Source organism: Vitis vinifera, chromosome 19 (genome assembly GCF_030704535.1).
Source record: "Vitis vinifera cultivar Pinot Noir 40024 chromosome 19, ASM3070453v1".
NCBI classification, from domain to species: domain Eukaryota; kingdom Viridiplantae; phylum Streptophyta; class Magnoliopsida; order Vitales; family Vitaceae; genus Vitis; species Vitis vinifera.
The window spans coordinates 19963902-19988514 of record NC_081823.1 but is presented as its reverse complement, the minus strand read 5'-3'; the positions used below and the strand labels follow the sequence as shown (position 1 = coordinate 19988514).

The following is a 24613-nucleotide window of genomic DNA, read 5'->3' as shown; positions in this document are numbered from 1 at the left end:
TTAAAAAAATAATGAAAAATAAAAAAATGGTTAAATAAGAAAAAATAGTGGCAAGTAGTAGAATAAAGACAAAAATGAGTTAAATGAGTATTTTTGTCAATTATTATCCCATATCCTTATCATTAATTATGGGTGGTTGGAGGACCTTATCTTAATTATAAACCCTATATGGGTTGAAAACACAATTGTCCCTTGTTTTTTCCCGAAGATAGTTTATATTATTATTCTATCACTCTGAGTTTTGCACATAGCTTTGGAATTAAGTTAACACTTAAAAAACCTTTTTCATAAGAAAGGTATTTAATATTTTAAATATTTCTAACCTAGTTTATGCATAAGAATCAAGATTGCTTATAGTAGTTTATAACTCTGACAACCTTTTTTATTTTTTTATTTTCTATTGCAAATCACCATTTTAATTCTTTTATAAAGAATTAAAAAAAAAACACAATGATTTACTTCATGAGCGAGGTATTTAATTCAAGTCGAGTATGATTCAACTTGAAAAATAATAGAAGAAGCATCTCGGAGTTCTTCATTTTAGAACATGGTATTTTTTTTATTTAATTTAATTTTAATATATATATTTTCATGCATGCTATTAGCCTATTATATGTATGCATGTTTGTGCCTTTTTATAACATAAAGAAAAAAGAGATGCTCCACTGGTTAGGCAAGATTCCTCTCAAAGATGTCTTGGGTTCTAAACCTAACTTCTAAAGTTTTCAAGGGGGATTGATTGGGTGTATGACGCTTCCCATTCCCTCTCAGTCCCCTTCAATGTTGCTTCATTTGGATCTCAAATCCCTCACCACAAAAAGTTACTTCCATACTACGTACATGTAATGTACATAGATACGAGCATGTAAATATTTAAAAAAGATACTTATTATAAATACGAGCATGTAATGTACAAGTAATATGAGACAAACATAATACTTTTTTTAAATTAGTAAATATTTATTTATCTATAGATTAATAAATTATTTATTTATTGATAAACATATAATTTTATTAAAATAATAATTTTTTATTGTTGAAAGTATTATTTTATAAGAATTTCAAGCATTGTTGGAAAATGTTTTTTAAACCAATTTTGAAATTTGGTTTTTTTAATACGTTTTGAAAATTATTTTTTGATGTTTTGTAAAAAAAATAATTGGTTTGGAAATTTAAAATATTTTAAACCTATTTTTCATATTTTTAAATATGTTTTAAAAATATTTTTTATTCATAATATTTTATTTTTATTCAATAATTTTTTTAAAACAATCTTTAAAAAAATAAGTGAAAATAATTAAAAAAATATTATTTAAAAACATCACTTTTTTTTATTTTTAAAAATAGAAAATTATTTTTTAATAAAAAAAGTATTTTTGTATTTTTTTTAATTTTAAAAATTAGAAAACTACTTTGGAAAAAATGATAACCAGGGCATTGATCTGATGAGCGTCCAAATTTATTTTCCAAAAAAGAAAAAGAGAGGATTGTAAGCTGTTAACCTTCCCGCGCATTCGAATTGCTACCCTAAACAGCAGGAAACAAATCGTCTTGCTAACAGCGCGTCGCCATCCAGCCCTCTTATATAGGGTTTATGGGTCGCAGCCAAGCGCAGCTTGGTCTAGGGTTTTAGTCTTGGAACATTTTCCTCTCGGAAATGGCTTTCTGGGGTTAGTTTTCCTTTTCCATTGAGTTTGGTAACAGAGAAAAGCCAAGAAATTACAAGGATTTCATTCATAATCATTGAAGTTCATTTAATTTCATATTTTCTTCTCATTTTCTCTTCTTTTCTCAGCAACCAAACAGACCATTTCTTCAGTTTCTTCTATGATTCTATTAAATATCCTTTCTTTCTCTTTCTGTTGTTTCTTCTTCTTTTTTCTATTTTATGTTGCATCACCAAGGAAGAAACTGAAGTTTGCTTCTTGTTTTTTTTTTTTTTTTTTTTTGTGCTGTTTGACGGCCGAGAGAATATGTGGAAAAGGAGAAAAACAAGGTTTTGAAAACTTATGTATGGTTTTGGTTTGGATTTCAAATGTTGAAAATTCACCCTTAGCTGTTTGGTTGTGTTAGGCTGACTTGGGTGGAGGGTTTTATTTTATCTGACCCAAATGATGAAAAATTTAAGATTCAGATTTCTGATTTATTTATTTATTTTTCATTTTCCTTTCCCATATTTTCTTGGCAGCCAAAGGGAGGACCTTTTAGATATATACCATGTAATGAGTTTTAAAATTTCTAAATCACCTTCTTATATTTTCAGGAATTGAAGTGAAACCTGGAAAGCCTTTTACTCATTCATTTGATGGCCAGCGTGGGAGGCTTCACATTTCCCAGGTAATGCTTCTTTAACAAATTTGCAATTCCTTTCCGCTACCACTTACACCCTGATTGGTTGCTGAGCAAGCGTTGGAAAAGGATATAAATTGACAATACAATTATTAGTCTTATAAAATGTAAGATTCAATTTACTTATATTTTCATTTTCTCTCTTTCTCACAGACCAAAGAGAGGGTTATTAGTGTAGCTTTGATTTCTGTATTTGGTGTGAAATTTTAAAAGTTTTGGACTGTTTTCTATATTGGCTTTTGCCCTTTCAATTGATAAATTGTATTGTGATCACTTTAGGCAACATTGGGGATAGGTGCTGCAAGCAAAAAAAGCTTAGTACAGTGTAATGTAGGCAATAAGAGTCCTGTTCTCTTGTGCTGCTTGTTGCCTGATAAGACAGAATCATGCACTTTGAGTTTAGAATTTGAGGAGGTTGAAGAAGTGATCTTCTCTGTTATTGGTCCGCGGAGTGTTCACCTTACTGGTTATTATCTCGGTAATGGCCGGCATTCCAATTTTAATGAGGACTCGTATCCTTTTGTTGGTTTACTTATGCATTTAGACTTTTGCTTATTTCTTTTCCTCTTGTATCTTCTTGGTTCCTAGGAAAACTAGGGAAATTAAAATATTTCTGAATGCTGGATTTTTTCCCTTTGTTATTTGGATTGACTTGATTGAGAAAATAAAGCCTTTCACCTACTTAAGCAGGCATGATCATATTTGGTTTAGATCAGGTGAGATTTGCCTTTTTAGAACCAGAACAATATACATCATAAGATTCAAAAAATATATTCTTTATTTATGTCTTTCTTCCTAGAAACCAATAGAAAGATCATAGCATGCACTTAAGTTGCTATTGTCTGTTTACTTTAATTTTGTTGTGGGGAAATTGTTCTGTTTTTCCTTGACTATGATGGCAAGAGAATCCTATGGAGAAGATATTGCAGATACAGAGACAGAGAAATCTAATGACCATGGTGAAGAAGATGACTATGAGGATAGTTTCATTGATGATGGTGAACTAGAGGTTTTCCCTTCTTCACCAGTTTCCAGTGATGGGGGTATATTTCACACTTTATGTGTTTTTGAATTTTGCAGCTATAAATTCTACTAGTTGGGCAGATAAGATTAATTTTGTAGGCTTATATTAAAAACTTGTGGAAAATGTAGCATTAGTTGTGTTTTATATGTTATTATTACTGGATTATTTGATACCTTTCCAGATTTTTATGTACTTATTTCTTATTGGATACAAATGTACTTTGGTTTTCAACTTTCAGAGTGCTACAAATTTAGGATTTAATGGATTCCACTCTTGTCTAGGTGATCTTCAGAGTGGAATACACTCTTAATAAATTTATTCATGATTACTTTTTAATGACAATACATAGATATAGTAGCAAATTTTTGTTAGATGTTGGTCAACATTGCAATTACAATTCACCCAATAAGAAATGAAATTTAATTGAATGTTGTATCAACTAATCTAGTGATGAGGACGAGGGTTAGTATTAGTTGAAATTAAATTGGGATTAATATTAGTTGGAATTAAATTAGGATAAGTATTTGTTGGAGTCAAATTATAAGTAGCTAATTAGGTTATAAGACCATTAGAATTAGAGTCATAATGGGTTATTAGAATCTTAGTAGACTTTAGATTTCTTAGAGAAACCTATAAATAAGGCTAGTTGATGTAAACTAAAGTATTGATTGGTGATTAAATATTATAAATTTTTTTGCAAGTGTTGCAATTCTCAATGGTAGAACTCTGTTTGATTTTCTTCTTGGTGAGGCTCCTAGAAAGCCTATTGTGACTCTTAAGGATTTTATCCCTTCTTCTCCTTATCTTCTTTTTCCATATTTTATTCTATTGTGATAAACTTTATCTCTTGTTCCTCTCCTTAAACCCTAAAAGATAAAAATCCTAATCCACTTATTCAATTGTAGGTAGCCATCCGAGGGTTGTCCTACATCATCCAGTGATTTGTGTATTTATATGTGCTTAGTCATATACTACAAGTTAATTGTGATTGATAATTTAAGTCGATATCCTCTGTTATGTATGATGGTAAACTTTTGACTTCCTAGCCTAGAGGTTTTATTCTTTTGAGCAGCCTTTGTGCAAAAAAGGCTGGAGGTTAGGAGTTAGAACCATATCCAATTTGTCCCTCCCAAGTGTTGGAACAGTGTGCAATGGCCTTTTCCAATATCTATCATCTTGTGGATCATTTTTAGCTTGTTTTTGAGACTGTTTAGAGCAATTCTATAATTGGTTCTAATAGGTTGTTTAATTGAACATGCAGGAACAAAAAATTTTGAATTTGACTTTTATGTAGTTAGATAGCATGATCAGATCAGTTTGCATTGGGATTGCACACTTAATGAATTGATTTTGGATATCCTTCAGCATGATTCATTTCCATTCTATTGTTGTTTTCATTTCATGTATACCATTTGTCCTAAATGTTTATTGGGCATTTTATTTAGATAAGAGCATTTAGGGTTATTAAATTGCCATTGTTCTGAGGTGTTTGCTTTTTGAACTTTTGGTTATTCTGATTCCAGTTTTGCTTGAGGAGAAATTGGATGGTAAAAAAACCAACAACGGGAAGAGCAGCCACCGAAGACTTAAGAAGAAGTACCAGTTGAGTGAATCTGATGATGACATTAGTTTGCAACAAAATATTGCCAAAGGTAGTGCTGGTGTCCTCGTGTTGGAGAGTGATAGTGAAGATAAGATCCCAATTTCCTCCCTATATAAGAGTAAAACCATTGAAAAGAATGCAAAACTTGAAGAAGAAGAAGAAGAAGAAGAAAAGAAAGCTGGAAATGGTATAGGAGGAGAGAGAGGCCACAATAAGCTAGAAGATGGAAAAGGTCACAAGGACACAGAAGAGAAAGAAAATGCAGGCACAGAAAAAGATGGCAATCATTCTATTGGATCAAAAAGAAAAAATAATGCTGTTGGCATAGGTGCTGGGCCTGAAAGGTAAAGGTGGCCTTGACATAAGCTGTGGAAGCTAACTCATCTCATGCTTGAATTTGAATTTGTTCTTTTCACAAGTTGTACCCTTAGTTTACAAAATCAAACACTATGCTTAAACAGTTTGAAATTTCTCATTTTCATCATTTTCTTGATCGAAGTCCATGATAGTGAAGAAAAATGTTTATATATATATGTGTGTGTGTGTGTGCGCATGTGTGTGTGTGTGTGTGCGCACGTGTGTGTTTGGATATTAAAGCAAGTGTCCAAATGTTGCTTCCTGTTTTGATGCTCACTTTGGTGTTCTTATGATGTTTTAGCAATGTTGGACTGTCTTATTGACAATCTTCTTTGTGTTTTTTCTTGTTGGATATGCTCAAGCAGGCAATCTGACCTGCCAATTGGTTCTGTCCTGCATTCTACTGAATTGGGCCCTGAAAATGGCAGAAAGTCAAAGAAGAAAAGGAAAGATCGGTCTAAAGGGGTAAAGCATCTGGAGGTTGACAGTGTTAACCATAAAAATGACCTTAAAGAGGATAAAGCCCCACAAAACGAGAATAAGGCTGATAACATGGACCAGAATCTGCCGGAAAGAAAAGAAAATCAGAGGCCTAACAGTTATAAGTAAGTTGTCATTTACTATGGTGTGTGTACTGTGTGGAGGAATGTAGGGGTCTGTTTGGTAACTGTTTTCGAAAACAGTTTTGAAAAATAGTTTTTAAGAACAATTTTTGAAAATTGTTCTCTGATGTTTTGTCGAATAAAAGTATGTTTGGAAACTTAAAATGTTTTAAACTTGTTTTTAATATTTTTAAATATGTTTTAAAAATAATTTTATATCTAGTATTTTATTTTTAATCATTTTATATATTTATATAGTTATTTTTTAAAACAACGCTCAGAAAACAAGTGAAAGCAAAAGAAAATAACTAAAAGATGTTCTCTAAAAACACCATGTTTTTTGTTCTAAATAACAGAAAATAGAAAACAGTTTTTGATTATCAAACGTGTTATCCTATTTTTTTGTTATGGAGAATAGAAAACTTTTTTCGAAAATAGTTGCCAAACAGGCCTTAGATTTTCCATCTTGTTAGTTTTTTGGAATCATTTAGAGCAATTCAATTTTTCAATGTTTTTAGTATCGGATTGGTCATTGAACCAAAAAAGTTACTAGGTCATGTACCAATGGTTGGACTGATGGTTGACCCATGGTCGAATCATGATGGTCATATGACATCATAAATATACATTTTATATATTATTAAAATTTAAAATAATTAAAAAAAGTTAAAATTATCCATAAAAAATTAAAATATTTTGTCATTTTATCTTTAATATTCTCATATTTAATTATGATTAAGATGAAATATAATTGCATTAATATTTTTTTTATTAAATAACAAAATTATAATATTTAATTGTCAAATAGATATATCATATAGGGAAATAAAATTTTATTATGTTTGAATGTTTAATATATTTATTTGAACTACCTTAAACTTATCAAATAAATATTTATTTTAACTACCTTAACATATAAGGCTTTTGGCCTAGTGGCAATACATTCCCAACCTAAATCTTTTGGAGAAGGCTTGAGTCTTCTCTACTCCAAAGAAAAACAAAAGAACAGTCTCTTGCAAAATAAAAAAAAATGGAACCAGATCACTTTGACATTTGAAAATGATTTTAAATGGCACTTGCCAATGGGGTAACTTCCTTTCATTAATCATATAGGTAACATATGTCTATATATATATATAATAAACATTTTTTTTGTGAAAAGAAAAATTCAATCAATAAATTAATTTTAAACATAAAAATATTTTTTAAAATATATTTGTAAATGAATAATTAAATACAAAAGAAATATATGCTTGTAAATAAAATTATAAATATTTTTAAACATAAAATTAATCATTTATATATATACATTGTTTTCATATTTTTAAATACATTCTCTTATCAAAAAAAAAAAAATTAAATTAAATACATTCAAACCAGGTATTTTAAATGTATTTTCAAGTTCTATAAAATTATTGCCAAAAAGTCACAAATATATCATCCAAGCATCAATTTCTTCAACAAAACAGCTTTAATATGTGTATTATTATTTATTTTGTCATTTTTTTGGAGTGTTCTGCAACATTTCTTTGAGTTTTGATCAATTTCCATCTCATTGATATTTTTGGTTTAAATTTCCGTAGATATTTTTTCTCTAAATTTCCATAGATATTTTTTTGATATTTCTGTAAAATCCAACTGCAATGGAAACCGATATGTTTATTCTTGCTCTCCAGTCAATTTTGCCTTTTGTTCATATGTGATCTAAGTGGCTGCAAGCTGAACAAACCTTTCCATCCTCATTGCTCAATGTTATTTTGATTTGTGTGCTCTACACTATAACTATATAAAGAAGTTCTCTATACATTATGTGCAGGAGTTGTGACACAAAGGTGGACCAATTAGCTGGTGACAATCAGAGTGATGAGAAAAAGATAAAGAGGAAGAGAAAGAAGAGTAAAACACAGGAGAATGAGGGTGTTGCTAATATGGAAGTACCTCCTTTGTCAATGAACAAAAAGAGTGGATCCCATTTGGAAGTTAAGGACAGGAACTCTGATGCCAATTCATCCCAAGTTAGAATGATGTCCAATGGATTGGTGATTGAGGAGCTAATAACTGGAAAACCAGATGGCAAAATAGCTTGTCAAGGAAAGAAGGCAAGTCTCTTTGTGTTCAGTTGACTTAATAACTTAAACTATTTGAGTAACTGTTATTGGTTGATGTTTTCATTAAAGCCAAGGTGACGAACTGGAGTCATTTGAACCACATTGCATTCTCTTTCTTAATATTACCTGCTAGTTATCATGTTCTTAAACATTATGCACTAGAAAAGGATACAAGAATTATGCTAATTGACATAATTTTGTTTGTTTAGGTCAGTGTCTATTACACAGGCAAGTTAAAAGATAGTGGACAAATCTTTGACTCAAATATTGGCAGAGCTCCTCTTAAGTTCCGCCTAGGTACTATCTTACCATTCCAGCTCGGTTTTACCAAAATATTTTCCTTTTTTTCTTCTGTGCTCAAAAAAGGATTTCGCTCCTTACAGGTGCAGGAAAAGTTATAAAGGGATGGGATGTCGGTCTTGATGGTAGCTACTTGAAATTGATACCTGTTTTTCCCATTTAGTTGTTTTTTTCTCATTCTTTTTACTATATATATATTCTCTCACACACACATAATTCCATTTATGCTTGGTTTTCAGGTATGCGAGTTGGAGATAAGAGAAGACTCGTAATCCCACCATCAATGGGGTAGGGGGCTGAATCGTTTGATAAATATATCAGTTCTATTTCAGTTCTGACATTTATGTGCTTGGATTCTCAGTCCCTTGCATAACATGTTTTCTCATGGTTTGCAGTTATGGGAATGAAGGAGCTGGTGATAATATTCCACCAAATTCATGGCTAGTATTCGATGTTGAATTGGCTGGTGCCCGGTGATTGTCCTGCACCATTTGCATGCATGCAGTTTTGTGGCATCATTGCAGGCATGCATATTTTGCCCTTATAGAGCCCATATTTTAAGAGATTCAATCACAAGTTGTTTACTAAAAAATTTTGGATCCTTTTTCACCATATAGCTTCTAGCTTCATATTCTTCAACTTGAGTTTCTTAGGGAAAAATAGTATGGAGAAACATAAAATATAAAGAAAAATAGGGGAAAATAGTATAGAGAAACATAAAGAAATGATTTTTAGATTGGAAAGTTTAGGGAAATGACAAGAGATTGAATGGTTATTATAACTGTTGTTCCCTGCACAAGCAAATGTTAGGTGTACAGGGTCATTAAAACAAAGCATGTATAGGACCTCTGGATTTCTGGCTTGCCATTTGCAATATAGGAATAGTAAATATTTTTTGGGGGGTGTAAAACAAGCGAAAAACAGCCTACAGAAATGTGTCATTACTCCAGAATGCTCATTTCTTCCCCCAATTCCTATGAGATTGTATTATGAGAAAATGTCTCTCTACCTATCAAAACAGTTTCTTTCTTAAATTCAGAAATTGATGCTAATCTCTTGGTCATATCATAGTTCCCAAATCTTTAATAGGAGTTGAATCTCCATCCTCAACCTTGACACTAGATGCCTTTGCAGTAGAAACTATGATTCACGCATGGATAGCGTCTGTTATATCATGGTTTCCAAATACTATGATGTGATCAGTTTAGTTTAGCTGCTGACTGAGTTTTTAAATATTTGCCCTCGTGTTCATTAGCTTTGATAGAATTAGATAATGCTGATTTGATTTCAAATTTGATATAAGGATGGGAAATTTCTAGTTATACCACAACTTTTTATTATTATTTTTACCATCTTGTTGGTTGCTAGATACTGATTGATGCCAATAACTTTTGCATATTTAATCCTCCAAATATGTTCAGCTCACATTGACTTAAGCGATGACAAAATACTGTTGCTAACTTAAGAATATTTTTGAGCAGTTATTTGCAAGAACCATGGGTTGGAATCATGGTTCATCCTTGGCTTTCAATTTTTTTTCACTCAATTCAATTTAACGGTGACTTTTGTCGTCTCCAAATTGGATTGATCAACACTCAGACCAAAAAACTAAATGAGTGTTTGGCCACAAGTACATTGTCCTCAGGATCAAGTTGAAGAACTGACTTTTCTTTTGCAAGAGAAACAAATCCCTACTAAAGAAATTCAGTAGAGAAGACATATCTAGTGTTGAATCTGATTCAGAGTTCAAATCAAACTTGACCTTTACTGATAGTGGATCTTATTTGATGACTGCGCCAACTCCAATCGTCCAATTCTCATCTTGTAAATCTAATCACAACAATCAACAAAACAATAACATTTCTCCGTAAACTTGTTTTAAAAAGTTTCAGTTCAATTCATCTACAGATCTTAACCATAATTTCATACAAATCGTATGAAATAGGCCAAGCATCAGTTGTAGCTAAGGGAAACCTTATAGAAAATATATCAATTCACAGCACAATGGAGAAAACGGGAACCTTTTCATCTCCTCAAGATCTTCACTTCCTTTTTGCTTCTCCTTTGAACATAAGGTAGATTAGCCTCTCATATTTGTGAGACAATCATCTCACACAACGTTCTGGCATCCCAGAAAATGTTTGAGAAAAGAACTAACACGTAGAATGAAGAGAAAGAATTGGTAGAATGTCGATATTATATTGCTATTGTACTACAGATGATCCAAAAGACTTAGTGGCAAGTTTTTAAAAGTCCACTCTTGCCACCTCAGCATACAAGTTTGACGCTAAGCAGGCGGTTTCCCATGAGCTGGAGAGATGAAATTAGGCTCAAAGATCCAAAGTGGCAGGAAAGGGAGTCTCAATGCTGCATCATCGCTATTCCCGTCTCTGGGGTGTGGAATAAGCCTCTCTCAAGGTGGTTTTCTTTAGAGCTGGAGCAATAGCTCAGGAGCCCGGAGGGCACTTTTAAGGGCGGAATAAGAACATCAGGGCAGTGCTTTATGGTTCTCAGAACTGCTCAGGGACAGGGACTCATTTCTCCCGAGTCACCCATCCAGTGATCCTTTTGACTTCTTAAGACTTGGATTCACTTTCTCAACTTCATCAAACTAATATTTTTGGCATCATCGACCTCAGTTATTTAATGCAAATATCCTTAACAACTCATTAGTCCCGTTAAGAGGACTTTAGCATCCCTTAAAGCTAGCAAGAATGATCAACACTCATTGAGCTTCAATTACCTCGCTCCCTCTAACCTCAACATTGCGATTCCCTTAGCAATAGGACAAGTTCAAGCCTCAATCAACTCACTTAACAAACTTCACAGTGAAATGAGGATATTTTCCTTAAACATAAAGGTTCTTTCCCAACTCAACTCAACTCAACTCAACTCATCAATGGTCATGCAAAGCCTACATTTCGTCTCCTCCACGGTCCTTAAAATTTTTTCTTGACAATCCTTTCCAAAGAGGTCTCACTTTGTCAAATCAACCATCCCCCCCAACTTGACCCAAAATATGTCCCTTTTCATATTTTTATTTTATTGCTCTTTTAGAGGAAGCTCTCATAGGATTTTATGAAGTTGAGGGAATCCTCTTGACCAAAGTAATGAATGAAGCTCTCATATCAATGACTCCAAACCAGTTTCTTTCAGGTACAAGCATTGAGACCGAAGCCATGTTCAGCTCAGGACACACATTCAGGTCTCAATGCGAGCATTGCAGTCAACCTAAACCCTTAATGCTTGAGACCTGAATGTGTGTCCTGAGCTGAATATGGCTTCGGTCTTAAGGTGGCCTATCACTTGTTACATGACCCTTCCCATGCTTGGAGTTGCATTTATTTACTCTTTAAGATGTAGTCGAGGTATAGGGTGGCAGAGTGTGTCCTAAATGAAATAGAGTTGCAAGTTAATTCTCAAATTTCCATTGCCTCAACCTAGCTCCCAAGGCATTCACCTCTGTAGGGTAATAAACCAACTTGAATAGAGTGTGAATAATATCTGTTGCAGTTGGAGTAAGGGGTGAAGTAGTGGTAATCTTCTTTCTTTATGCTATTCCCACTTGTTTGGCTATAAGGATTGAAGGGGCTGCTGCCTTAGAATCAGCAGGCTACCCACCCTCTCTAATCACCTTTCTCTGCTTTGGTAGAGGCTGTGAATTTGAAAATCAAAGGGTGACCATATCAACTTCCAACCACATCACCACATCCATAGATTATTTTATCCAGAAAATAAATAAACGAAAGGAATCAAAACAATGACGAAAAGAAGCGTACCATGATCAAAATGCAAACGAAGAAGTGAATCAGCCTCTCCCAATGAGAAATGCAATGTGCACCAAAGGCTTAGAGGGATTCTTCGGAGTGTGGAAGAGGGAAAATAGAGAGGTAACTTCCATTTTAGAGGACGCTTTAATATCACACTCTCTGGGCAGTTTGGAGTTTGATCTGTCTTTAATTTTGAAAATTCTTTTATCTCATAACTTCATGCTAAATTTAATTAATTATAAAAAATTTAAAATTAATTATCACCATTGGATTTAATGTTGATACAATTATTTGCTAATTTCTTAGTATTATTTTATCTACCAAAATTATATTTAATATTTTCCTTTAGAACTTTGAGCCCATTTAATTTGTGGTCATTTACTTTACAAGTAACCCTTAACTAGAATATAAAATGATAGGGGAAGGCCGGTTCGATTGGTTATTAAACAAAAAATCAATTGAACCAACATGATCGATTTACATTGAGTAAGAAACAAAACTGATCATAATTTCATTGAAAAACCAAACCAAACCAAACAATTTAAGGTTGGTTTGGTTCAATTTTTCTTAATTGGTTTTAAGCCCAACAACGAAGGTTATTTTGGGCCTTAAGCCCAATTGATTTTTAAAGTGGATTTATTTTTCATTTTTGAGACTAAATGTCTATCAATTTGGTTTCACATTCACGGAAATCTTCACATGAGATGCTATAACCCATTATAATAAGCTCAAAGCCCAAAGCCTATTTTTATTTAAAGCTCAAGGCCCAATAATAAAACTTTGTTTTATATTCATTATAACTTTGTTAGTAAGTAGTAACTATCACAACTAAAGCCAAATTATTGATTGTAATTATGTTGGGTTGACTAAAAGATAAAATAAATATATAATGAAACCATCAAACCTATGATCATATGTTTTGGTTTTATAAAATATTGTCTTCTCTTAGCTCATATTTTCAATTTCATTTTCTCAATTCAATATCCATAATACATACAAACAATAAGCCAACATTAAAGAAAAATAACAAACCAACACTATCCATGATCCATTCAACATATATAATTATAAAAAAAAAAACACGGATTCCAATCTCCATCTCCTAGCAACAAAAGGTGTACAAACTTCATAGCAAATTCTTCTCCAGTATCATCCCATAACAAGTACTCCAAGGAGAAAGGTCCAAAATGTCCATACTTCATCACTATAAAGTAGTTCAAATAGCAATGATTAACAATCAATTATAGTAAAATTAACAACCATTAACAAATGTAATAAAAATAATAAGAATGAATTAAATTTAAAATAATAATAAACTAGAGTAATAATAACAATCATGAACAAATGTAATAAAAATAATAACAATGAATTAAATTTAATATAACAATAAATTAGAGTAAAGTTAACAACCATGAACAAGTGTACAAAAATAACTTACCTCACATTATCATCAATAACCATAGGCCCCTCCAATGCATGTGACAAGTCTAAGCAAGAAAAATAGTATACATAAATAAAAGCACGTAAACTATATGAAAATTAAGAAAATTTCATAAAAAAAAAACAAATATGGATCTTAAATTTAAAATACCTTGCTCAAGATTTTCAATTTCTCCCATTGTTTCACAAAGGTTAATGAGTATTAGTGAAGATCGAAGCCAATTTTGTCCATAAATAAGCATCTAAACCATTTTTGGAGACAATGAACTACATAATAAATCCAGTATTCGACCACCGATACTAAATGCAGACATAGAAACAACAATGGAGATGAGAATTGTCAAAACGTCCCTAGCAATTAAGGCAAGGATCTTAAATATAGAACAATTGACTTTTCACCAATCGAAAATATCAAAACCATCACCAACTCTCTCATTACTTTCTGATAAGTACCGATCCCACTTCGCCTTACTTTCTATATTGTATTCCTCATATAAGTGTCTTGTAAAAGTAGAGACAAAGTTAAGATCATCTTGCTCGCCTAACTCGCTTTCCTTAGGTTGTGAGAATTCTCCTTAGCCGCACACTTTATTATTAAAGTAAAGAAACCTATACCATTATATAGTTTCCTTAAAACATCAACCACCCTAGTTGACAAATTTTGGCAACCTTTCTATCCTGTAATTGATCAAAACAAAATTGCACAAACTTTAACTTTTACCGTGGGTCAAGAACAATTGCAACATACAACAACAAATTACTTTTTTCAAGGTTCCCTCAATATTTATTATACTTAACCTTCATATTATGCATTATGCAACTCAAAAGTGGATCATTGCTTTTTAAGTATTTCCGAGGGGATCTTTATTCTTATCATCATCAAAAAACTTCAATACATATTGTGGATCTTGTTCTTCTAGTCGTTTAAATGCCTTTTTAAAACTTTGGATTGTTTCCAACATCAAATAGGTTGAATTCCATCTAGTAGAGATATCCAAACATACAAGACTCTTGTTTGAAATTTTTTCTTCTTCCACATAAGCTTTAAACCTCAAGAATCACGTAGGAGAAGACTTTACATACCTCACTATTGGGATTGAGCCCCTAAAGGCAAGACATGATGTAACAAAGTTAGACTTAACTATTCTTTTGCTATCTCTTTGGTGTATTGACATTGATTTGAGCATTCGACCCATGTCTTTTACATTGTACATGACTTGAGTGCATTAGAAGTTGCATAGAAGATATAAGTCATGGGTTCGTTGTAAGTAGATAAGTTGTCCACAATCAGTTCATGAATTTAGGTAATTTGGTAAAGACTGTAGTGTACCATCTCCTAATTGGGGGGATGACTTGTCATGGCCGTCGGGATGAGTTTCTCATGGTGAGTAGACTAGTGTATATGAGGCACACTAGACAAGACCTATGATGAATCATCACGCAAGGCTATCAATTGTCATGATTCACCAAGCTACTATACTGCATGGACTCTCAACCTTAAGAAGATATTAAGCTTATGCCAAAATCAATAGGAGGCTTTGACCTATGGATAAGACCCTAAATTGGTCATATATCCCTATGAATTGGGTCACTATTAATGGAGGTTGGTGGTAACAGGTATTCTCAATAGAGACACCATGATATCTCATGGGATTGAGACGACGTGTCCCCTTGGGTGATCCAAAGGACATGTGATCATGAAATCTGTGGCCATAGTAATTCCTTTAGTGGAATTTGACATATGCTCTTTGGAGCTAGAATATGTCAATTGATCATATAATAAGTAGGATTTGTAACTCAAGGATTTGAGAGGTAATCTTGATAGGTGATAATATTACTTTGTTAGATTACGAACACCAGTTCATGGAAAGTCTACATGTAGTGGATGGCAGGTTACAGACTTGAGCACTTGGTGTCTCATTATAATATAAATAAGGTACTGGAGTGCAATTGACTCTCTGTAGTAGGATGTTGAGTCAATTTCAGAATTTGATTATGAGGGAGTCAGTACTCCTATGGGTTCCAATAGTCCCCGCTCTGAGCTCATATTCCTTGTTGGCATGACATATGAGGGTTGAATGAGTTTTTAGTTCACTTTTGTGTATAAGGGCATTTTGGTAATTACGTAAGATTGTATAGGGATAAGTGAGTGGTATATTTAGATTGGGCTAATTGATTAATTAGACATTGTATGGTTAATTAATCAATTAGCAAGTTAGTGGGAGGTAATATCCTCTTCCTTTATATGTATTCCATTATTACTTTGCCAAGTGATAAGAACAATCAGATCTCAAGATCAAACCTAGCACAAATTAAACATTGGGTTTCTAGACCTAGGTCATATTAGTCTAAATAGGATCCAAAGACTGGTAAAGTTTGGACTCTTTGATTCTAGAAGATCTTTCAATCCATGACTTCTGTATAGATGGTAAAATTACCAAGAAGACTAGAGCCAAGGAATGTTTGGAGTTAGTACATACTGACATGTATGAAACTTTTAGTGTCCATGCATGGGTAGGATATGGGTATTTCATCACTTTTATTGATGATTACTCTAGATTTGAATATGTACATAGGAAATCCGATGCCTTGGATACATTCATTGAATTTAAGACGAGATAAGATAACCTATTGGGTAAACATACCAAGTCACTTTGATTAGATCAAGGTGATATGTCTAGTAAATTTGATTCTTTCCATTGGAGCACAAGATTATTTCCTAGTTATGTGCATCAGTGTTTCCATTACAAAATGGATAGGTAGAAAGAAGATATCAAACTTGGTTGGACATAGTGAGATCGTGGATAGGTTTTTCACATTTTCTCGGATTCTCTTAGGGATATGTCTTATAGACAGTGTAATACCTTTTTTCTTGAGAGATATATATCCGTTTATAGGATATCTAAGAGGATTTTTGGGTTATTACCTTTATAGTCAAGATCATTAGAAGATATTTGTTGATACAAATGTCAGATTTTTTATGAGGCTATATGATGAGGAATAAGGCAAAGAGTGATATAGATTGGAGGATATATTAGAAGATAGTCCTACATTGTATAGGATACTATGGATCCAGAGGGTTAAAGACATATCATTCCTATGATTTCAAGTACATTAGTGCCTCATCATAGTGGGAGGTTCATATCCCACAGATTGTGATGAAGCAATAAGTAGCATTTGTGCTCACTTAAGGCAAGGGGAGCTATGAAGAGGTAGTTAGAATCTTTGTATTCTAACATATTTTAGGTTCTTGTAGAAGCACCTAAAAAGGATAAAACCCATAGGTGTAAGTTGGTCTACAAGATGAACATAGGAGTAGATGGAAAGCTTGAGTTTTATGTCACTAAGATTAGCTAAAGATTATAGTTTGAAACTTTGTTTCAACTAAAGAAAACCTTTTCAATAGTGGTCATACTCAAATCCATCTGATTACTCCTATCTATTGTAGTGTGTCCCATTTATGAGATATAACAACTAAAAATTTCATAGCAAAGGGTCTTGTGTGTACGAGAAGCCATAGGAAAATGTGGTGATGCTCTAAGATCTTGCAAGTAGATGACAATCTACTCATTAGATATGATGTAAGGATATTGCCATCAGTCAAGATCTGGTAGTCTACTCAGTTCTAGATGAAAATCTAGGGAAGACACAATATATTCTTGGGGTTAATATCCTTTAGGACTGCAAGAATAGGAAAATGGGGTCATGTCACGTACAAAAATGAGCATTTGGTCAAGTACATGATGCAAAACTCCAAGAAAGGGCATGTTACTCTTTGGATTTGGAGTCGTCTTTCTTAGGATCAATGTCCTTGGAAATTTGTGGAGAGAGATCGCATTAAGGTGGTATCTAATGCCTCTACAATGGCTAACCTTAAGTATGTGATGCTATGTGCTAGACCAGATATTTGCTTTGTTGTAGAAATAATGAGTGGATGTTAGTCCATTCCTAATTAGAGCTTTGGGTGGATGTCAAACATATACTTCAGTATCTTTAGAGAATGAGTGATAATATATTTGTGAGTCTTTGCGATGAGTTGGTAATCCTTTCGTTTCGGGAAATTAGACTTCAGTTTGATAAGGACTCTCATAAGTCTACATTTGGGTATGTGTACATTCTAAGTTTTTTTTTTTCTATAGCAACAAAGGAAACCTTTTAACTTATGGGTAGTTCCCTTGGCTATATTGTCTAAGATCTTGTTATGTGATAATAGTGGGACGGTGGCATAATCTAAAGAACCGAAGTACCATCGGAAGAGGAAACACATAAAGAGGAAGTGTTACCTTATTGTGAGATAGTATAAGAAGGTGATATGACTATGGAGCAGAATATTTTTCCAGTACCTAGTTTGCTTTTGGGGCTAATGGGAGTTTGTCAGGATTGAACCCCTAAAAGCAAGATATGATGTAATAAAGTTAGACTTATTTATCCCTTTGTTATCCCTTTGGTGTATTGACATTGATTTGAGCATTCAACACATGTCACTTACACTATACATGACCTGGGTGCATTAGAAGTTGCACAAAAGATACAAGTCATAGGCTCCTTCTAAGTAGATAAGTTGTTCACAATCGATTCATGGATTTAGGCAATTTTGTAGAGACTGTAGTGCACTACCTCCTAATTGGAGGTATGACTTGTCTTGGTCATTGAGATGGGTTTCCCATGGTGAGTACACTAGTGTATGTGATGCACACTAAACAAGACCTATGGTGAATCATGATGCAACACTATTAATTGTCATGGTTCACCAAGGTACCATACTACATGGATTCTCAACCTGAGAGGATATTGAGCTTGTGCCAAAATCAATAGGAGGCTTTAACCTATGGGTGAGACCCCAAATTGGTCATATATCCCTATGGATTGGGTCATAATTGATGGAGGATGGTGTCAATAGGTTTTCTCAATAGAGGCACCATGATATCTCATGGGATTGAGACAACGTGTCCCATTGGGTGATCCAAAGGACATGTAATCATAAAATCTGTGGCCATAGTAGTTCCTTTAGTGGAATTTAACATATGCTCTTTGGAGCTAAAGTATGTCAAGGATTTGAGAGGTAATCTTGATAGGTGATAACACTACATTGTTAAATTATGAACACTAGTTCATGAGGAGTCTGTATGCAATGAAAGAGTCATCGAACGGAAGATCATGGTGTTTATGAGATCCGTTATGACTTTGGAGTTATCTACATAGATTGGAATTGATTCAGGAACATCCGGATCAAAGATTTATGTCTTTATTATCTATATTTATGTTTTCTATGGTATCCATATTATTTTTTAATACATATTTATCCGTTGTGATGGATTTAGAGAGTCTATGATAGATTTGCATGCACCCTACACGATCTAGGGCATGGAAACAAAGTAATCTAGGGTTTCTAGTACTCACTACATTAAAGTCATGAATATCTCTTGAAGCATCGGTTACAATAAGGTTCAATATGTGTTAGGGATTAAAATATTGTGTATTGAAGGGTATTGATATGATAATACCCAACAAAATATTGAAAGCCCAACAACCCAACCTCCTACACTCTAGGAGAGTGTGCAGCCTAGCCCACTCCATTTTCCTCCTGTTGCAGTGGGGTTTGCTTTAAATATTAGTTTTAGATTTGTTTTGTGGCTGATGTGGGATTGCATTTCAAGATGCAAGGAAAAACAATTAGGTGGTGGTGTATAGGCGGGATTGAACCCATGAGCTTAGGTTCAAAAGTAGCCTGCTATGCCACCAAGCCGCATTGCTGTTTACAGTATATTAGGTATGCATTATATATATATAAGATTAATAAAATAAATCTCATTTATGAATTTATTTTATAAATATTATCTGTATATATAAATAAATTATATATACATAAATTAATATATATTTTTAATTAAAATAAGTAAATTATTTTTAATTGTTATGTATTTTGTATCATAATTAAATATAAAATAAATAAAGTTATCAACATTTTAACATTAAAAATACTTATACATATATCATCATTTATTTTATATCATTTAATACAATTGGATTAAATGGATTATAATTTCAATATTAAATATATTTTAAAAATTAAATATATTATAATCAAATATCAAAATATTATTGTTGAATGATATTTAATAATAATTTATACTTATAAAATTCATATTTTTTTATTGACCATACAATATTATTATCAAATATAATAAATTATATCATATACATATTTCATTTTTGTTTATAAAACAACTATAAAAGGTCTATTATTGTTTATTGTATCATTTTTAGAGTTTTTCTCAACATTTTCATGAGTTTTGATCCATTTTGGACCCATCGATATTTTATGTCAAAATATTCGCTGATATATTTGTAAAATCGAAGTACCCATATATTCGTAATTACTGATATTTTCATTCTTGATATGCGTGCACAACATCGAACATGCATGAACTCACCATTCAAAACCGACTCATTCCAATTACCAAACTTTTTTACTAAATAGGAAATAACAAAATTATTAGAACTTATATTATCAATTGTTTACAATAAAACACCTTTTCAATCTCTCACTCAAGAAAAAAATTCTCAATTATTTTTCGTATTTTGTCTCCTCTATGATTAGGAATTTGACAAAAATCCAAAATCCTTTTATGCAACTTCCATTCATCAACAATAAAATGTGCAGTGGAGATCATATAATTAAAGTTTTGCAATGATTCCCACATATTGGTGGTCAAGCAAATCTTTCGAGACATTTTTGGTAGAACACTTTTCAATTTTTTTCTCACTTGAATATAATTGAGAGCAATCTTTAGCCATTGTAACACAAAATGAAATAAAAAAAATTTAGGTTGAAGTGCATCACAAAATGCGTGAAACCCTTCTCTTTCAACAAACCTAAAGGCTAATTCATCCACAATTATCATCCTAGCAAGCATTTTTCTACAATGTTCTACATTAAAACTAATGACAAGTAATGTACAATCACTACCCCCATCCACCTCTCCTATATTCTTTCTTTGAAATGATTATGTCTTTTGTTTTGGATCTTCATACCTAAATGGGTATTTCTTACATCCACTAGCCAAATGGGCCTTCATATTGCTAGTTCTATTTCTTTTATTATGACATTCATAATCAATTTCACAATAATTACATGTCGCCCTCAAATAATCAAGATCACATCGTTTTACTTTAGTGAAATGATCCCAAATCTTTGAAGGTGGCTTAATAAAATTTTTCTCACTTATATCATTTGGTAGTACTAATGGGGAGCTGAGAGCATCTATTGGTGTTGTTGGTGTGCTATTTGTAGGAGCAGACATGTTATTAGACAAGTTTTCTTTAATTGTAGACATCTGTTAAAAAAAAATCAATAAAATAATAATTAAATTAACTAATGTGTAACAAATAGAGAAAACTAAAAACATAGTTTTAAAAAAGAATATAAATAAAAGAAGATATTTCTTTTAGTATTTCTTTTACTATTATTTACAAATTTTTGTTAGTTGATGCAATATTTGTAACATATTAAAAGTAATTTTATTAATTATTCATTTAAGTAGTGACATTGTTGAAAGTTGTTAATGTTCTTTTAAGGTAAGAGACTAAGAATAATAAAAGCAATACATGTGCATAGTTTTCATATGAAAATAACTATTAAAAGGATCTTGAAATTCATGAACATTTTGAAAGATGCACGAATAATTTGGAATTCATTGATTTATTGGTAATATTTGGTGAATATTTTTGGATATATTCAAAATCTAATATGTAGATTTAATTTTATACCATAATGAAAAAATTGGAGGCTACACATTGTCCATAAAATGTTTAAAGAAATTAATTAATTAGTGTATAAAAATTCCATCATTCCATGACATTCTAAGAAGTAGAAGCAATTAATCAGTGTCGATGAATCTTCTTTGTTAATTGTTTTTCTTTTTTCTCCGCCTTTTGATAAAAAAAATGTCCTTAAAAAGTACATACTCAAGTGCTAGCTTTAAAGCATTGTCCATGGAAAAAAAATGGCTTTGAAACATTCTTCTATAAGGGAAACGTCCCACGGTCAGTGCTTTATTGCCCTTACTATTTATTTAATTAAACAAAAATAAAAGCACATGAAGGAGTTACTAACTTGTTCATATTCTTTTTCCAAAGATCTCTTTGGTTAGGGTGGTGGGGAATGAAAACCAAATATCTTTCATGGTGAGCAAGTTATGGCATATGAAAGAAGAAACCAACGAAATTTGCTAAGCCTCCAATGAAACCTTCCTTGTTGGAGAAAAACCCCTTGGTTTCCAACTATGACTTCAATAGACTTCCAAAGTATTTCATTCTCTACCTCAATTTTCAATCTTTATCATAGTAACATAATTGGGGAGCGAATGAAGACCAATTCAGAATGTTACAAAAAAAAAAAAATGTCCTTCACATGCTTCTTCATGATAAATCCATAACACTTCCTTCTTCTCATCTTCAAGTATACATCTCCTTACAAATTGATCTAATTAATATTTTAATAGATAAGGATCATCCCAAATAAAGTGTTTAGCTCTTGATAGGAAGTACTTTTATCTATAGTATTGTATTCAATTGACATTTTCTCGTGTTATAATGCAATTTATAATATTTACATACCATGACCATCTCTCCATTGAAAATAATGACTCATCAAGGAATGCATCACTTATTGGAGTTTCATCTTCTTTATTTTCAACAACAACCTTGAAAAACAATCAATCACCAATTTTTATACTCCTTTCTTATCTTAATCTATAGATTAAATTCTTCCAAGTAGTATAATCCACCAATTAACCTTGCTTTATTTCAAGAGATATTTGAGGGTTAAGTGGACATGCTTTGAACTCTAATCTAAAGCAAAGACAATGACAAATAGCTCCTTTTCTATGTGGGTATAACTTTTGTAAGCCTCGTTTAGTATCCTATTGGTAGTGAATCACACGAAGTTTTGCCTATTTTATTTGTCTAAACAAAACTCCCACAATAAAATCTCTTTCATAACACATAAACTCAAACATTAAATTTCAATTAGGTGATCTTGAAAGTTAAAGAGAGTGAAAGAACTTGATTTTAAGAGTAGTTAAAAAAAAACTTTAAATTATTAAATATGCCCCCTAGAATATTCCTTTAATATAAAATTTTGATGAATTTTTTTAGAAACATATGACCTTATTTCGTTGGAAGGTTGTAATATGTAAACATGCTGACATGATACAATGAAAGTAAATGAGGTATTAGATCACAATTAAAATACGTGTGGATTCTAATTAGTTGATTGTTTAAACTTTTATAAATGATATAAAATAAAAATATAAAAATAAATATTTGATTAACCATGTATTTTTAGCTACTGGTAGCATCAAGCTTCATTTTATTCTTTCTTTTTAATTCAACAATTTTTTCTAATCTCTTTTTAAAATTCCTTTTACTACTTTTAGCAAACTTATAATATCTTTTAAGATTTACTTATTTCAACAGAGGTTACTTTCAAATTTATTTTAATTTTTTTATTTACATATAGTCGTTTTGAATTAATTCTATTTTATCTATTAAAAAACCATTGTGGAGGCTTATATATATTGGATAGTTTTCATAAAAAAGAAATTATTGAGAATATTTGATAATATTAAATATTTATTTGAAAAATATTGATTAGAAAGTTATGTTATATATGGGGAAAAAGAGAGAATGTGAAAAAAAAAAAATGATCTTCAAGCACAATTAATTAACTTTTGAACATTTTCATTAATATTCAATGTTGATATTTTCCTTTTAAAATACATCATGTACAATATAAGTAAAATGTTGTTCTATATCGTCATACTCTAATGATAAAATAAGTTATTATTGAATACTTTCTTAAAAGGTTCACAAGTCCACCACCTAACCGAAGAACCTTATTATTGACATTAAGTGAAAAGTTGACACTTTCATAATATATATGAAAATTCTATGGTATTGAAGGTGCTCCCCTTTTTTTGTTGTCGATTTTATTGGATGTTTTCCAATTTATATGCATATATTACCTAACATGATTAATTCTAAAGGAAAATAAGCAATGTGATAAATTAAACAAAAATTCAAATTAAAATAACATGATTTTAGTTTTATAAAATGTTTTTCCCCAAATATTTTTAAAATAACACGATTTAATATTATTTGTCAAAATATTCCTTACACAAATTTTAGTTTTATATACAATAAATAAACTTTCTTACCTTCATGATCAAATCTTCGACTTTGTAATGTCTTTATCACCAAAAATTCCTCTTACTTTTTTGTCAGTCTATTCTCAAACCTTCCCCATTCACCTTCTCCATTCAACTTTGTAATGTTTTAAATTTTCCATACAATTTATAATTTTATTTTGACTCTTAGGTGATTTAATTTAATTTTAAATTTTTACTATGTATAGAAAATATATTCTTAAATGCTAGAATTGATTGTTGTAAATATATTTTTTGGTATGGTTAGGTAGGTAACATTAAATGTCAAAATTTTAAAAAATACTAGAGAATACAAAGAATTTGAGGAAGGTATGAAGAATGTGAGGGTGGTATCCTTCTCATATGTTTCATACTCCAAATTAAAAAAAAAAAATTAATTTGAAGATTTAATTTTTCATTTGAAATGACAATAAAATAGTCTAGTAATACTATTTTTACTTAGAATGGACAAGATTTATGGAAAAAAAAAATGAAAAAAAAAAAATTGGAAGAAACTACAAAAATAAAAAATAAAAATGAGGAGTGTTTCGTACCCTTCTTACATTATTTGTTCCCTCTCCAATTTTTTAAGAATACAAAATTTAAATTCTTTTTTAATTAATGATGTCATTTGGCTTTAAATAGCATCAAAGATATGATGTTTTGAGTAAAAAAAATTTTTTTTTAAAAAATAAAAATAAAACACATATTGCATTAACCTATTAAATTATTCTTGAAGAACCATCCGATTCAAATGGTTCACTAGTCTAATTGTTGATTTAATATTAGTTCAACTTAAAGATAGTTCAAAAGAGTGAACCATATTGAAAAAGTCATCGATTGATGGTTGGA

The 24613-nt window shown here is 31.4% G+C and overlaps 1 protein-coding gene across 1 annotated transcript; it reads left to right on the top strand.

Annotated features, from left to right (window-relative positions):
• Window positions 1-1452: 1452 nt before the first annotated feature.
• On the top strand, window positions 1453-8982 carry LOC100267010 (peptidyl-prolyl cis-trans isomerase FKBP43). The gene is made up of 11 exons (XM_002271463.4): window positions 1453-1670; window positions 2264-2337; window positions 2629-2861; window positions 3253-3392; window positions 4897-5320; window positions 5699-5938; window positions 7752-8034; window positions 8253-8340; window positions 8427-8468; window positions 8583-8631; window positions 8739-8982. The coding sequence occupies exons 1-11, from the start codon at window positions 1658-1660 to the stop codon at window positions 8818-8820; spliced, it is 1668 nt and encodes a 555-aa protein (XP_002271499.1). The 5' UTR covers window positions 1453-1657; the 3' UTR covers window positions 8821-8982.
• The last annotated feature ends 15631 nt before the right edge of the window (window positions 8983-24613 follow it).

Bases quoted from the DNA above. Each gene is read 5' to 3' on its own strand.
- LOC100267010 (XM_002271463.4), top strand. The intron at 3,393-4,896 runs GTATATTTCACA...TTCTGATTCCAG, and splicing joins ACCAGTTTCCAGTGATGGGG to TTTTGCTTGAGGAGAAATTG. The intron at 8,469-8,582 runs GTAGCTACTTGA...CTTGGTTTTCAG, and splicing joins ATGGGATGTCGGTCTTGATG to GTATGCGAGTTGGAGATAAG.